Source organism: Podarcis gaigeae (assembly GCF_964106915.1).
Source record: "Podarcis gaigeae genome assembly, chromosome: 2".
Lineage (NCBI taxonomy): Eukaryota > Metazoa > Chordata > Lepidosauria > Squamata > Lacertidae > Podarcis > Podarcis gaigeae.
In genome coordinates, this window is record NC_139679.1 from 63,463,002 (window position 1) to 63,478,913 (window position 15,912).

At 42.3% G+C, this 15,912-nt stretch overlaps 1 protein-coding gene across 1 annotated transcript in view; it reads right to left on the reverse strand.

The window, feature by feature from the left end:
- CSF1R (colony stimulating factor 1 receptor) overlaps positions 1-15,912 on the reverse strand; it is a 34,566-nt gene that overhangs the window by 16,258 nt on the left and 2,396 nt on the right. Inside the window, exons 3-8 of the mRNA XM_083728681.1 lie at positions 6,875-7,126; positions 5,253-5,525; positions 4,332-4,465; positions 3,321-3,486; positions 1,903-2,092; positions 1,453-1,568 (exon numbers count right to left, since the gene is read on the reverse strand). Coding sequence (XP_083584807.1) covers positions 1,453-1,568; positions 1,903-2,092; positions 3,321-3,486; positions 4,332-4,465; positions 5,253-5,525; positions 6,875-7,126 — 1,131 coding nt within the window. The remainder of the gene's footprint in view (positions 1-1,452; positions 1,569-1,902; positions 2,093-3,320; positions 3,487-4,331; positions 4,466-5,252; positions 5,526-6,874; positions 7,127-15,912) is intronic.

Consider the following 15,912-nt stretch of genomic DNA (forward strand, 5'->3'; position numbering starts at 1 on the left):
CCTGGAAAAGCTGTCTGCAGACAAATGCCAGCTCCCTCGGCCTGAAAGTGGAGATGAGCGCCACACCCCATAGTTCAATTCAACTGGACTTAACCGTCCAGGGGTCCTTTATCTTTTTACCTAAACTACCATTCCCAGGATTCTTGGAGGGGGGTGCTTTAAATGTATGGTGCATATGTAGTCTTCATTTTCCACCCCATGCTTAACATAGGCAACATGAGAAATTGCATCATGAAATAATATGTAGTGAAACTTGGGTGTATGGGAAAGTGGGTAACATGTAAGGGTAATGTGTGAGGTTTTACAATTAGGCAAGAATAACCAGCTGCACAAATATAAGGTGTGGGACACACCTGGCTTGCCAGTAGTACATGGGAAAAGAATCTAGAGGTCTCAGTAGACCACAAGCTTAACATGAGTTAACAGTGTGATGCAGCAGCAGCAACAACAAAATGCTATTCTAGGCTGTGTTAGCAGAAATATAGTGTCCAGAGCAAGGTAACTAATAGAACCTTCTAACATTTACAATAAGCCCTGCTTATGCAGTATATTTAGAATACACTCCATGTTTTATTTTGGCCACACCAAACCTGGCACCACAATCAGAAGGATATTAACAAGTAGGAACATGTGCAGATGAGGGTGACCAAGATGATAAAAGGGTCTGGAAAACAAGCCTTAAGAGGAACAGTTGAGGAAGTTGGTATGTTGAGGAGACTGAGAGGAGACTTGAAAAGAGATATGATAGCCATCTTCAAATATCTAAAGGGCCATCACAAGGAAGAGAGAGCAAGGTTGTTTTCTTCTGCTCCAGAAGGATAGGAACCAATGGATTCAAGTTACGAGATTCTGACTAAACGTCAGGAAGAACTTTCTGACAGTAAGAGCTGTCGACAGCGGAACAAACTCTCTGAGAAGGTGGTAGACTTGCCTCCACAAGAGGTTTTAAAGCAGAGGTTGGATGATCATCTGTCATGGATGCTTCAGATGAGATTCCTGCATTGCAGGAGGTTCGACAATTGCCGGGTCCCTTCCAACTCTGCAATTCCATGATTCTATACCAGAGTCTCAGATGTGGCCTTTGGAGCAAATTTATTCTGTAGCTGGTCACCACTTTATCCAAGCAAAAGCACAGTCAATATTTTTCTTTTGGTGTGGATTATTCCAATTCCCACTAGGAAAGGCTACTTTTGGCAATTATACTTCACTCTCGATCACTTGATCTATTCTTGGGGGCTGCTTTGAGTGTATGTGGTTGTATCACTGCAATCACAATTCCTTTCGGTGTATTTTATTGTTATAGCTATTTTGGGACATCACATTTGCTTACAGGAAGAGCAGAAAGGTCACCAGCATCCTTCACTTTAGCTTGTTGGTTGAGACTGAATGCTCTGCTGTTCCTTCTCAACATAGACATAACATTGGAAGAACAGTGGTGGATGGAACCCTTACTTTTCACTGAGATGTTGAAGGTGATGGATGCGTTGGCTTCACCATTATCTGCAAAAAATGTGTATATTCCACCATTCTTTTCCTCCATCCTGTTCAGTTTGAGCGTATTGTTGTACCTTTCACAAAAAAAGAACAAATGCACAGGGTAGGGTCCTTTCAGAAGCAATCAGAATGGAAGCCTCTCAAATAGAGACCAGAGATAATTTTGCATTATCTATGAACAGGTGTTGTTAGATTTCATAAATAGTCTATGTAAAAGCAAGACAGAGGGCATTGCTCATATCATACCTTAGATCAAGTGTGGGAAACTTTTGGTCCTCGAGATGATAGAGCTACAACTCTCATCAGCCCCAGCAAGCCTGGCCAATGGAGGAGTTCTGTGCATCCCTCATGCAATTAATTTATAGTTTGGAAAGTCATTTAGGAAAGAGGAGGCACATTCTTTCTTACCTGTTGTTGCCAGAAGTCATTTCCATATTGAGTGTGAAATTCTCGGAGCTCCTTGATGGGTTCATGTATGTCCATCTCTGTGTGTGAGGTCTAGGATAAGCCTCAATGAGCACGTGCAGGTTCAGGCTGCTGTGCAAATTTGTCGCTTGGCTTCTGTTCTGTATGGTGGACAAATGCACATAGCCACTCTCTGAAAAGAAAATGAATGAATGAAGATGTTGCACAGAGGAATTCTTTTTTTGATTTGTTTTTTTAAACCTTTCTCCTAGGAGAAAAGGTCGGGACACAACTAGGATCAGTGTGGGTTTTCCCTTGTGGTACCCACATGGAATTTGGCAACTTGAATAATCACAGTAATTGGACCTCCACATAGCAAAGCAGCCGCCTTCCAATGCCATAAGCAAATTGCTTAATGCAGGGATGGAGAAGCATAGGCCCATGGGCTAAATGTGGTCTTACAGGCTTCCTTGTCTGGGACTCTCCCTAAGCCATGCTTCTCCCCAGGCCACATATAACCTGTGATATTCAGGTATGGGTCTCAGTGGAAGTGAAGATGGTCCAGGAAGCCATAAATGATGGACCAGAAAGGCAAGAAGATGATTCATCCTTTTGTCTTCTTCCTGGATGAGAGCTCGAGATGGGTGAATTAAGCCTGCAATATTGAAGTCAAAAGGACATCAAAAGGACAGAGTTATTGTCTGTAGGAAATTGTGGTGGTGTTTCACCTAGAAATCTGATGGGGAGCAGTGAACTTGGGGACATACGTTGGGTTATGTATTGAATCCATTGTTCTCATGTTAACCCAAATGCTCCTTTCTTAAACGCTTCCTGAAACAAAGCCCAGCTTAGGCACTCATTTAAATGTGTGCATTATCACCAGATTAAGTGTGCAATGATCACAAAGTCATAGAATTGTAGAGTTGGAAGGGAAACAGAGGGTCATCTAGTCCAACCACCTGCAATGGAGGAATCAGAAACCTTTGCCCAGATAAAACCTGTAGGAAGGGGCAACACACATCTCTCTTGACTGAGGTTTGTTTTCATATTAATACTGGGTGAGCTGTATTGTTGGGCTCCTGGGTTGTGAATGATGTTGAGAACTGGGCCCATTAGATATGAACAAGCTTTGCGGCATTTGATTTATTGTGGGGCATATCAGTCACTTTAAAAGTTGGTGGCAAATGAGTGAATAAGTGTGATCCATCACGGATGTCTTGAGTGCTGCTGGGAACAAATTGGTAGGAGAAGAAAATATAGAATCCATGGAGTGAAAATACAGAGAATTAGGTTGCAGCTAAAGTACCATAGAAGGGGAAGCTGTGATTAACAATGAATGGAAATATGAGACTTGGAAAAATTGGCTGTTTTGCAGTCTAATTTTTTAAAATCTGCTTACAAAAACATCAAGACTTGCTCACCTATCACCCGGAGGGTGGCTGAAGAATTACTAGTTCCTGCGGAATTGGTTCCCAAGCAAGTATATTCCCCAGTGTCTTCTAACCGTACTGCTGGAATGGACAGGATGTGGTCTGTGAAGTATTTTCTAGAGGTCACATTATAATCTTCCATTGGAAACAAGTTGACCTGTAAGCCAGGAAAGTTAGAAATGATGGCACATTTTGCAGACAAGTCGTTGTTTTAGTTGTCACCATCCTCACTTTAATTCATCCCATTTCATTAGTGCCCATCCTAGACCCAGTGTTGCTCCATCATCACCCAGAGGATTAGACCTAAATCATAAAGTAAATATACACAGTAGGGTATTTATTTGTGCTTATGCCTGCTCCTAGAGAATGGCAATGGCATAGGAAACTATGGGCAGTATTCACCTAAATAAGTGCACAAGCAAAGTCAACTTCCCCAAATGGCTGACACCAAAAGTTTCATACAGTTGTTAAATATTACAGGGGGTGGGGGAATGGATCCCTGCAGGACCCCACAGCACAACTGCCAAGGGGCTGAGCAGAAATTTCCTATTCCTGCTTGTAGGTAGGAAATTTCCTCAGCCTTGTAGGTAGGAACACAACCACAGCAATACTGTGCCCCAACTTCCAACCCCGAGAGCTGGTCTAGCAGGAGGATAGCATGTTTTGATGGTATCAACATCTACTGAGAGAGCAAGGAGGTGGAGCAGGATTGCGCGCGCACACACACACACACCCTTCTCCCAATGCACTTGATCAATCAGGGCAGCCAAAAGTGACTTTGGTGCAAAGACTAAGTCTGAATCCAACCTGAAAATGATCTAGATCAGCAAAGTGATCTAGATCATGCTCAGCAAAGACCAGATCAGCAGGGATACATATGACATCCAGTTTAAAGTCGTGCATCAATTAGCCCGTGCCACCAAATCTCTCTGTTATCCCAGGTCTTTGCTGCTTCAGCCATAACAGACAGTTCTGACTAAATACCTTTTAAAAATGACTTACATTTGCAGTGGAAGGATAGGTCCACTTTGCCTCATAGGAATAGGAGCGGGAACTTATTCTGCAGGTGATATTGAAAGGTTCTCCTCGTAGTCTCACATTATCTTTCGTTTTAATTGTGACAGATAAGGTGCTTGCTAAATCAAGCAAAAAAGAAAAGAAGTATGCCGATTAGCTACAGACTAAGTGAAGTAACAAGCAGCATTTTCAGATCTGTCAAGATTTCTTCAGCTTGTGCCATCATTTTTTGACTGTGTGGCCCACTTTTTTAAACCATGAATTCAAAGTCAGCCCTTTTGCCTAAGAGCTGGCAAAGCAAAAATGCAGTGCCCTTTGACTTCAGCTGGCATAAACAGAGTGGGCGAGGATGTGGCAGCAGCTATGCTGTTCTATGAAGTTCTGCCACTGCTGGCTAGGAGTTGGTTTGCCACCACTGCTATTTATAATTTGTTGCATTTATTGTGTGTTGCACAAAGCTGCATGCTCAGACACACTAGTCAGTGTTTGCAAAAGTGGCAGTTTTGATGGATAGCTAAGTTTTGGTTCATACATTGTTCCAGACAATTCAAATTAGCTAATTTCGTATTAAAATGTGAACTGAGCCAATTTTTTTCTCCCATCTTTAGCACGGGTCCAGTGCAATGCAGCAAGAAAAGGATGTGGAGTCTGAATGCAAGAAGGGATTGACGTTAAAATCCTTGCTCAGATATGAAAGTTGCACCGTGCCCTTGAAGTCTCCATAGTTTAGCCTCACCCAGTGCTCAAAGCTGTTGTGAGAGGAAACAAGAGGTGACCTTTAGCACTCTTCCAGCACTGTGCTATCAGAATAACTACACCAGCAACTTAGAAATACCTCACCCCACCCTGGTCCCCACCACTGCTGCTGTTGTGGCGCCACTGTAGAAAGAGCAACTGCAAACCTACCTTCAACAATAAGGCCTATTTTTGCTGAATCCACCCACCGTCCTTGCACCAGGGCACGGCACTTATAGAAGTTTTTATCACTCATGTTTACACTGTGCATACGTATTCCCTCTTGAGCGCTGAAAGAGAATCCAGAGGAGATGTTGCGCGAGTCCGTCCACAGGGTAACATTGCTTGCCAATTCTGGGTTAGGGATCAAGCACGGCAGCACCACATCCTCACCTTCTGTCACCCTAATGAATTTTTTAATGACACACCAGGCTGAGCTGTGATCTGTGGGGGGGGGGGGGAGAGAGAAGGGTCAGAAATCAATTGTGAAGCTGAGGCCAGCATTTAGCAGATGTGCGTGTGGCAACCTGGAATACATTAGAAGCAACTGGAAGCAATGGCAACTACCTAGGCTCCCTCACGCCAAATTATCTGGGGAAATGGCCCTAACTGAGTTTAGGTATCCCCTGCTATATACCCACATAACAATGTTCATGTATATTTATAGCTGAGCCAATGGGTTGAAAATTTGAAGTAAGAACGGCGCCATTTCACACACATTCATTGTACAACCTCTGTCTCTGGGGCGCAGGCCTGGGCAGTGTGTCTGGAGGTCCTGGGCTGCCCAGACAATAAGATTCTTCCTCTGGCCCTTATGGATGTGGTCCAAAGGAAAGGAAAGCAATACATTTGGCACCAGCTTGGCAGCAGGAGTTGCCAGAAGGAGGCATACAAAATGCCATCCAACCAGCTTAAGGACTCCACTCCGGATTTGTGTAGGGTTTACTCCTTTTCTTATCCTGATGATGTCCCACAAAGCAGCAGGTACAGATTTTTCCTTGGGGGTTTGCTCCCAAAGCCTTTCTCACTCCAAAGTGAGTGTAGTCACAAGGTAGGGGAGGTTTAGGATCAGAGTTTTCATTTTTTCCAGGTTGACGAGCCCCATCTGGTCCTCACTTCCCTCTACAGAATAAGCAGAAACTGCCTTCTTGACCGTTGGACTCACTTATTGGTCTGTCGTCATGTGCAGGGGAAGCCCCTAACTCACCAAGACCCATCAGCTACCCTCATCTGGTTTAGCCAGCCAGATGAAGCCATTCCTGAGGTGTGGCCACTGTCACAGGTGTCTAGGAGCCACAGGTGTGAGCTGAGTGCAGGGGGCCCAAAGATGGATCAACTATCCAGAAGGAGCACGTTGTGTCCCCCACCAAACATACTGCCCCTTTCCAACACATGCAGTCAATCCACAATATTAACAAACATACAGATGGAGAGAGTTGGCTCCCACTCACGAGTCCAGGCCTTCTATGCTCCTCTACCATCCATGCGTTATGGTAACCAGCAGACATCCATGCATTGAGGGAAACATCTATAGAGGGGAGCCTGCTGTATACAGTTTCAAATCATGAGGAGAGACTACGCCTGTACAGCAAGCTGGCTGCAGAGGGTTGGGGACAGAGGGAGGTTTCTAGGAGAAACTGCCCCACTCTTCCTTTTCAAACCGTTGTTAGCTACATGGAGACAGTGCCTCCAAAGGGTTTCCCTAAGTGCATAGCCTTTGTCTGATATTTTGGAAGCATAGAGTGGGAACAGAGAGTGAAACTGAATGAAGTAGAATAGAAAAGTCTGGTTACCTTTTACACAGAGAGATACAGATGCTGTTTCCTCACTGGTACGGTTAACATAAGCACACTGGTAGTTTTTCTTTTCCTTGTAACTGGCCTTGGGTATGTAGAGGGTGCCATTGGTGTACACCACGATGTTAGACTCATTCCTTATGCCGACCCACTCCACACTAGAATTCCCGGAGCAATGCAAGCTTACCGGGTCTCCCTTGTCCACAATCACAGTGGGGAGATTAGGGCTGATGGTAGGAGAGGCTGAGCCTAGAAAGAAGAAAGACAGTGAGCAGCCTGTGTATCTTCAGGTACCATTGGCAAATCTTTTTATTATTTATTTTTAAAATTTGTTAGTCGCTTTATCTTGCCCAAGGCAACCCTAAGCGACTTACAACCAAACAACTTGCACCCATTTGTTCTGAAATGAGTAAAATAAATGAAGCCGGCGGTGAGCCCTGTGACTTGTTTGCCTTGCCAGACTGCAGCCCAAATAAGGCTCTGGTACTCTGAAAAACATCCATATGGTATGCAAACACAATCCTCTGTTTTCTCCTAGCAGCTCTTCCAGAATGGGCCAGGCATATGCACTCATCATCTGGCATAGGCTGTGTAGTCAGAAGTTTCATTGCATGGATTGTGGCAAGACAGAAACAGAAAGATATTAAGCACTCCTAGAGTTTGAATTCATTGTTATTCACGTTTTATACTGTATTTTATGCCGTTTTTTGTTGCATCAATTAAGTGTTTTAAATTTGTTGTTAGCTGCCCTGAGCCCGGTTTTCTGAACCTGGAAGGGCGGGGTATAAATAAAAATTTATTATTTATTTATTATAGATTAATCAACGGTGTTGGTTTATTGTGTTGCCGCAGTTGCCTTGTAAATCACAGGTTTTAATTCCAAATGACTGAAAGTCAGGGGTTTTGTCTACAGGGGCTTCTGTGTGCTGATTTTTTTTTTACAATGGATCTGACATTTGGATCTAGTCATACCTCATGTTGCGTCCACTTTAGGTTACGTCTTTTCAAGTTGCGTCCCACGGCAACCCGGAAATACCAGAACGGTTACTTCCAGGTTTCGCTGCTTCCGCAGAAGCGCTAAATCACGTCTCGCACATGCGCAGCCTCAGCGCTTCTGAATGCAAATGCTTGGAGTTGCGGACATGCCTCTGGGACAGATTACGTCCACAACTCAAGGTTCCACTGTACATTGGGGTGGGCAGAGCTCCTGCACCTTTAATAGTTGTGCCGAAGGGAGAGTGAAAGGTGCAGGAGGCCTGTCTTCTTTTCCATCTGGCCATCCGAGCCCCAGATGCCAGCTTTCTTATTAAGGATCCAAATTGGCTTCTTCCTCAGGCTGAATGAGATGGGAGGTGAAAGAAAGAACGGAGCATCTTCAGGCTTTTACTGTGGCTGAAGCCAATTGCCTTTTTTGCAGCGTCAGCAAGTTCTTTTGACCGCTGTTCATATTTATAATACAAGGATGAGGAAGTGAGAAGTGAATCAGCACCTCAAATGTGCTGAGGAAGGCATTGTGAATAATAGTTGCGGGGAGACGGACTCTGAAGTGCCCTTCAATAACAGAGGAAACACATTGAAGATGGTTGTCTCTGCTCTGGGTTCTGTGGCTCCTCTCTCTTCTTCCCACTCCTCATCGCTGCCGTTTAACCCCTTGGTATTCTTGTTCTTCCACTTCTGCTTTTTGCACTTTACTCCAGATTGAAAACAAGCCCAAGATTACTATGTCAAATGTTCTTGTCGCACTCGTGGCAATCCACTGAAAATGAATTCTGGCTTTCTTTCAATGTTAGGTTAAAAAAGTAAAATAAGAAAACACTTGGGTCATGGAAGTGTGTTAGCTCTGATTCAAATGATCTCAACATGGCACCATAGTTCTGCGTTTAGCTTCTGCCAAATAAAGTTTTGTCATTAGTGCCAGGGTTGCAGGGCACAGTCCTAGGAGCTTTAAGTTGCAGCTGAATCGCAGCAAGTCCCACTGATCTAAATGGGACTTGCTTCTGATTAGACATGTACAGTATAGGGTTGTGCTGTTAGTCAAGTAATTGATTAAACTCTTGGTTAAAATTGCATACACTCTCATATAGATAAACCAACATAACTGTAATTATGTGTGGTGTAGTGGTTATGAGCGGTAGACTCGTAATCTGGGGAACCGGGTTCGCATCCCCACTCTTCCACATGCAGCTACTGGGTGACCTTGGGCCAGTCACACTTCTCTGAAGTCTCCCAGCCTCACTCACCTCACAGAGTGTTTGTTGTGGGGGAGGAAGGGAAAGGAGAATGTTAGCTGCTTTGAGACTCCTTAGGGTAGTGATAAAGCGGGATATCAAATCCAAACTCTATTAGAGCAATAAATCTTATTCAAAAATATGTGGGAAGTGCAATAAGCAGAATGGAACATACCGGTATTACCTTATTTGGTGGACATGTGATTATGCACAAAAAGACTAGAAGATGGTTATTAGAATAATAACAAATATACTGAGACATGAAGTTCCCTTAGATCCATTATTGCTATTCCTGAACAATATGCCACCTATCATAAAGAAAGACCTTAACAGCTCTTAACAGCTGCAACAATGTTAATGGCTCAAAATTGGAAAGTTGCATTACTCCCTTATTTAAATAATGGCTTAATACAGTTTGGGATTTGGCTATAATAGCAAAAATAACATCTAATAGTGAGAACTGCAAGTGAATATTGAAATAAATTATGAGAAAACTGGTTGCCCTATTTTACAATGCTGTCATGAAAATACAGTAATGATCTTTCGCAAAAGCAAATTCAAATAGGTTTTAATTTTTTTTAGAAGAAACACTGCAACTTTATGACAAGTCTTATATTCTTGCAGAATATTATGATCTGAAGTATTTTTTCTGGAGCAGTTTTGTTGATTAATGTTAATAATTGTCAAATGATTAAATAAATTTAGTAATTATAAAGCTTAACAAAAAACTAAAGTGAGAAGCTTAATTAATAATGAGGCAGTGACTGCTCAATAATACGTACTTAGGTCCTGTTAATTATACTTTTTCTTACTTGTTATATAAAATGAAAAATGCTAAAATAAAAAAGTTTTCAGAAAAGCTGCTGCTCAATTACTGTAATTGGGACACATTTTTGGTTTACAAAAAGATTTTAAAATAAATCTGTTTAATTAATTGATTAAACATTACAGTGCTACCATTAAAGTATGTTGTTATGGCTTTTCCTCTCCAATTAGTTTATAGTAGTTTATTCCTTTAGATGTTGCTGGACTACATCTCCCATCATCTCTGATCATTGGTCATGCTGGCTGGGGCCGATCCGGAGGGCCACCAGTTCCCCATCCCTGCTCTAGGGAAACTAGTTTAGTTGCTGAAAGAAGAGTTTCTTTACTTGAACTGTGCTATGCAGCTCTGTGACACCCTCATGAAGCTGGGAACTCTCCTTCCATGGAGGTTTGTAAACAGAGGTTGGGTGGCCATCTGCCATGGATGCTTTAGCTGAGATTCCTCCATTGCAGGGGGTTGGACTAGATGATCCTTGGGGGTCCCTTCCAGCTCTATGATTCTAAGGTTAAATGGTAATTGTGTTCACAGTGGGATCTCTGGTTTGCTGAGATCACTCTCAGGAGGAGAAAGACGCTCCGAACAAAATGGCAACATGACAAAAGGGAAATAAAGAACAGTAAGCAGATTTGGTGAGGGGTAGATATATTTTTGCCCTCAAATTAAAATGGGAAAACATTTGGTGGATTCCTAATAAAAATCATACAAAATATATTAATTTAGAAATTAAAATCCAGATCATACCCTAATCACTATAATCCCTAAGAATGCAAAAGGCATGTTTCTATTTGATCTGTTCAGCTTTATGCTGCAATATTTGTTGTCTTGCATGGACTATTTTAAAGATTTTAAAATGTACTTTAGAATCTTTTAAAATTCTAGTGTTGTATTTTTGCATTGTTTTGGTTGTTGCTTACACTGCCATCCAAGCTCCAGCCTGAAGCTGGTATAGTGATTGAGCCCAAATCAGGCCTGATGCCCCCATTTGGGGGGTTTCTATGAGCTTTTGCTGGTGTGTGTGTGTGTGGGGGGGGAAATCCCACCAATAGTACGTCCGCCTGCTGATTTGATGGGTGAAGCAAGGAGCTCTGTTCTGGTGGAGTGGCACTGCCATCAATATGTGGGCAGTGGTTGGCAGAGGCTAGGGCACCTCTGTCCAATCGAACACACACACACCTAGCCCTATGTAGAGGGGGTTGGGACTGCAGCTTCAATCTTGTATTTTCTACATTGCTTTGTGAGGAATCTTCTCTATTCAATTTACTAAATGAATGAATAACTAAAAAGGTCAAAGTAATTTCAAGACCTTTTTTTTAAAAAAGGATGTCCTTAATGGGACAACAAGAGATCTTAAACCTGGTACCTTTCACAAAGCTCAATGTAATAGTGAAATCACCATCCTATTTTATGACTGTTAGAAGTAGCAAAGAAATAATAACTGAATAGAAATAGAAATTGAAGTATAATAGTACGGTATCAAAAACAGCATAGATCTACTCTTGATGATGATGATGAAGAAGAAGAAGCTCAAAGCACACAACTAATTACATGAGTCAATTTTGACTCAGTTGCATTCTTGTGTGAATATCACAATGAACAAGTTGAAATCACCACCACAATTTGTCAAATAAAAAATAATCCAGTATTTTAACAGCATCTTCCTCTTCTAGTTATTCTAAGTATGTAATGTTTTAATTGTACAACTTGGCACACAAGTCTAGAACAGGGCTTTTCAATCATTCTATGTCTCATTATCATTATTGTTGTTATACTCCTTCCACATCAATTTTCCTTAAAAGCTTTGTCTGTAGCTTCTTTGCAGCCTTGTCTGAGCTGAGAACGTGCCCTAGAAATAACACCCCAACTTTCTAGGACTGCTACATGTCCGGATTTTTCCAGACATTACCAGGATTTCAGTGGCGGAATTGACGTACAGGGGAAATTTCCGAAAGGCGGCACTTTGTCCTGGACCTTAAGCAAGTAAAAAACAACCACTGTCCCAATGGTTGCGCATTTCAGAGGAAAACATATAATATTTCTTTTCAGGAAGTTTGTTGCCACTGAAACCCTGATACATTTCTAAGGAAACTCAGAGTTCTCCAGAACAAGGTTTGAAAACTGCTTAAATTGTGCAAATTAAACTTGGACTAAGGCTGCTTGCACACCATACATGTCAGCCACAATTAAAGCACATCCTTCCTCCTAAGAATCCTAGGAACGGTAACTTGCTAGGGCTGCTGGGAATTGTAGCTTTGTGAGGGGTAAACTACAGCTCCCACAATTCTTTGGGTGGCAGTGTGCTGTAAATGTCTGGTGTGTGCGCAGCTTAAGTAAAGAACTTACAAATTTGGGATAAAGAACCAGAAATTCTGGTCTGCTGGTATTATCAAGTCAGGACTTTGGCGCAAAAAAACGAGAATGAAAACATGGCTGCCTTATCTAATTCTGAAGTAAATGAAGTAATACACAATCACCATCTAAACAGGCAAGACTATAAGTCCAGAATCTAAAATAATCTAACTGCACTACTTTCCTGATCAAAGTTCACTTCAGAATCCATCTTTTTGATAGGAGGTGAACTTTCATGAAGCAGTGGGATAGTTCTATACAGAGAGAGTTGCTAGCGATTGGTTGCTACGTTTGGGAAAGGGTTATCTTAAGGGCTCGATTAGTGCTTTTCCACAGTGGTGGCACAGTGAGCCTAAGCCTTGAGAGCAAAATAAAAAATAATAAAAACAAAACAGGACTTTGAAAAAGTGCATAAAATTGCAGAGGCATTGGTGGGGAAGACTTGTGCTGCTGTTCACGAGCACCAGCTGTGACACTTTTGCAACCACATTTCATACAGCGCTTGTGCATGCAACATGTGTGGGAAGGACAGTCTTTTTCCAGCAACTTGCTTTAGTGCCAGGACTGCCAGGAAACGAACGTTCCTCTGAAATGGAAGCACTTGACAAAATGTCACCCCGATTAGAGTGACCAGGGATGGGGAAGATTCCTTAATGCCTCCCGCCAAAAAGACTCTCGAACTCAGCCCCCAGAGTGTATAATTTTAAGAAACAAAGACTTTTTAGAAGTCAAAATGTCTAGTAAACCAGATTGGTAGCTGGTTTCTATGGAAGGTTTTCGGCGAGCCAACATGAAAGTGATGTGGGATTGAAGATTGGAGTGATCATTCTGTGATACAGTGGTACCTTGAGTTACATACACTTCAGGTTACATACACTTCAGGTTACGGACTCCACTAACCCAGAAATAGTACCTCGGTTTAAGAACTTTGCTTCAGGATGAGAACAGAAATCGTGCTCCAGTGGTGCGGCAGCAGTGGGAGGCCCCATTAGCTAAAGTGGTGCTTCAGGTTAAGAACAGTTTCAGGTTAAGAACAGACCTCCAGAACAAATTAAGTACTTAACCCGAGGTATCACTTTATTATGGCAGCAGACAAAGCTGTATTATAACTTTTTAATAAATGTCTTTTTTTATAAAAAAAACAACAACAGGAGTTTAGGTGAAGAGGTTTTTTAATTCTTCTGTTTTACTAATCAGAAACTCTGTTTATTCTGAGAATTTCATAGTGCTTTTATCTGTATTTCTTTTTTGTATTTCTCTCTCTCTCTCTCTCTCTCTCTCTCTCTCTCTCACACACACACACCTGCTTTCATTTTTTGTGCAACTTTCTTAGGCAGTGCTTTTTTTCTTAAAAAAATGTTTAGGGTAGGGGTACTCTCATTTCGACTCAAGAAAATCACCATTTTATAGTTCAAATCAGGAAAAATACATACAGTAAATGGACAAAAGTACAAAGATTCACAAAATGTTTAGGGGTATGCGCACCCCTGTGTCCCCCCAGAAAGAAAGCACTGGTCTTAGGTCAATGTTGGCAGAAAGGTGGGGCAAAAGCCTAATGAATAACAAAATCTACTAGGCACCGCACATTTCTCATGCAGAAGAATGGCTCCATTTTGCATTTCCTTTTAACAGTACCGAAACCTTTCTAGCTGTTGACTCTTGAGAAATCAGGTACATAGACCTGTACTGGTTTTGAAGGCTCTGTGATGGCAGGAATGTTCCCAGGACAATGCTATCTCACTTCTCCCTGCCCTTCCGTTCCATGCCCCAAACTTCTCTCAATTTTGTGTGCACGGTGCAATCCTAAGCATATGTATTCCAAAGTAAATCCTAATAATTTCCTCCACTTCATGTTACATTAAAACCTTGATGAGTGATTGAGAATGCAATCATTAAGTTTACTATCTATGCAGCAAATCAGGACTGCACAGAGCGGGATTCTTGGTGCCTTGCCCTCAACCAGGGATGGTAGCATGCCTGCCATCACGTGCAGACATCTGCCCAATGCTCAGCACCCAGGAAGTGACCCACTGGCATTGGGAATTGAGTTGGAGGCTCTCGCACACCTGGCACCAGCACACCTGCCAGTTTTACATTTCCACTGTGGAGTGATGCTACATCAGGGAATTGCAAGAACATCAAAATGTTGGGTGGCTTGCAGGAGACCCAACAGTCTCTCCTCCTCCCTAACTGGGAATTGCCTCTGCTCCTTAACTGTGGAACACCTGTTCTCATGGCCATAGCCAGAAACAGTAATTTTTAAATTTATGATTGACTTTAGGTGGTATGGAATAGAGAGTGACTATGTGAGATACTGGTGACTCAGTCATTGTTAAGTGGAGGAGCAATATGATTTATTGTCATCTGGTCCAGACTCTTCAGATATCCCTCCATCCGTCGGATGGTTTATATATAAATTGGCCTTTGGTTCCAGAGGGAAATAAAACATCCTTGTTCCAGCTACGAGTTGACTATATATTAGCTCTCAGCAGTGCTTTTTCCCTAGAAAGATGGGTGCTGGTACTCACCATGAAGTTGTTACACTAAGTGCCACACTTTTTAACAACAACAAAAGGTGCCAATACTGTGTATACTTGAGTACCCCCTGAAAAAATGCACTGGCTCTCAGAATTCAGAGGCATGGGTGAGGCAGGGAGAGTTTACACACATCTGTCTTCTTGGGCTGAGTGCACATATGTTCCTAAGGAGGGGACAGCATTAGAAAAGATGGAAACATCTTTGCCCATGCTCCCTGAGAAAAGGAGAGCACACAGAGATCCATTGCTATCCTTTCCTGTCTCTGATGCCAAAGGTTATTAAAGCGGGGCTCGGAAACACCAGGTGTGAAGGATCCTGAATGGGAGCCACCTTGCTATCCTCAAAACTGGCCAGCTGGGGCAGAAAGGGTGGGGTTGGGGAGGAAGTGAATGTCTTCATAGTCCCACAGATCTCTCCTGCTTAGAAGCGGGACACATCAAAAGCATACAGAGGATATTACATTCCTTTCCTACTCAGAATTGGGATGGGGGCAGAAGCTGACTTTGGGGTATTTATGTACGGTAGTTAACTCTTCTTACAAGCTTAAGGTTATACTTTGTAGACCAACTGTATTAACTATTATTAGTGTATATGCACACAACTTGTGATATTCAGCTATACTGTTGTCATTCGATTGTGGATTTAGAGTTATTATTATAAGTAGTAGTAGTAGTAGTAGTAGGACACCAATGAGAATGTATAGTCAGCTTCTGCAGTTTATTCAAAATACGGATAAATATATTTGCTGCCATTTCTTAAGCTGATGAGAATGGATTTTCTCATCAACTTTCAGAAAACGTCACTGACCCCGTTCCTCCCCTACTTCCTTTATACTTTCAGTAACTTCTGGCTATCACTTTACCACATTACCACATTGCATAAGTGGCCTTCAGTTACTGTCCTGCTGGCCCATTTCTCCCCCCTCTCTCTCTTCCAGTGAAGCCATTTCAACCAGGCACATAACTCTTTCACCCTGCTGTTTGCAGTTACATTTGGACACTAAACCAGAACAATCACATTTTGACATGTGTTGAAGCTTTCTACCTTAACCAAGAAGTTTTCCAGCTTATACAGTAATGATTTGGTTATATTGCTGC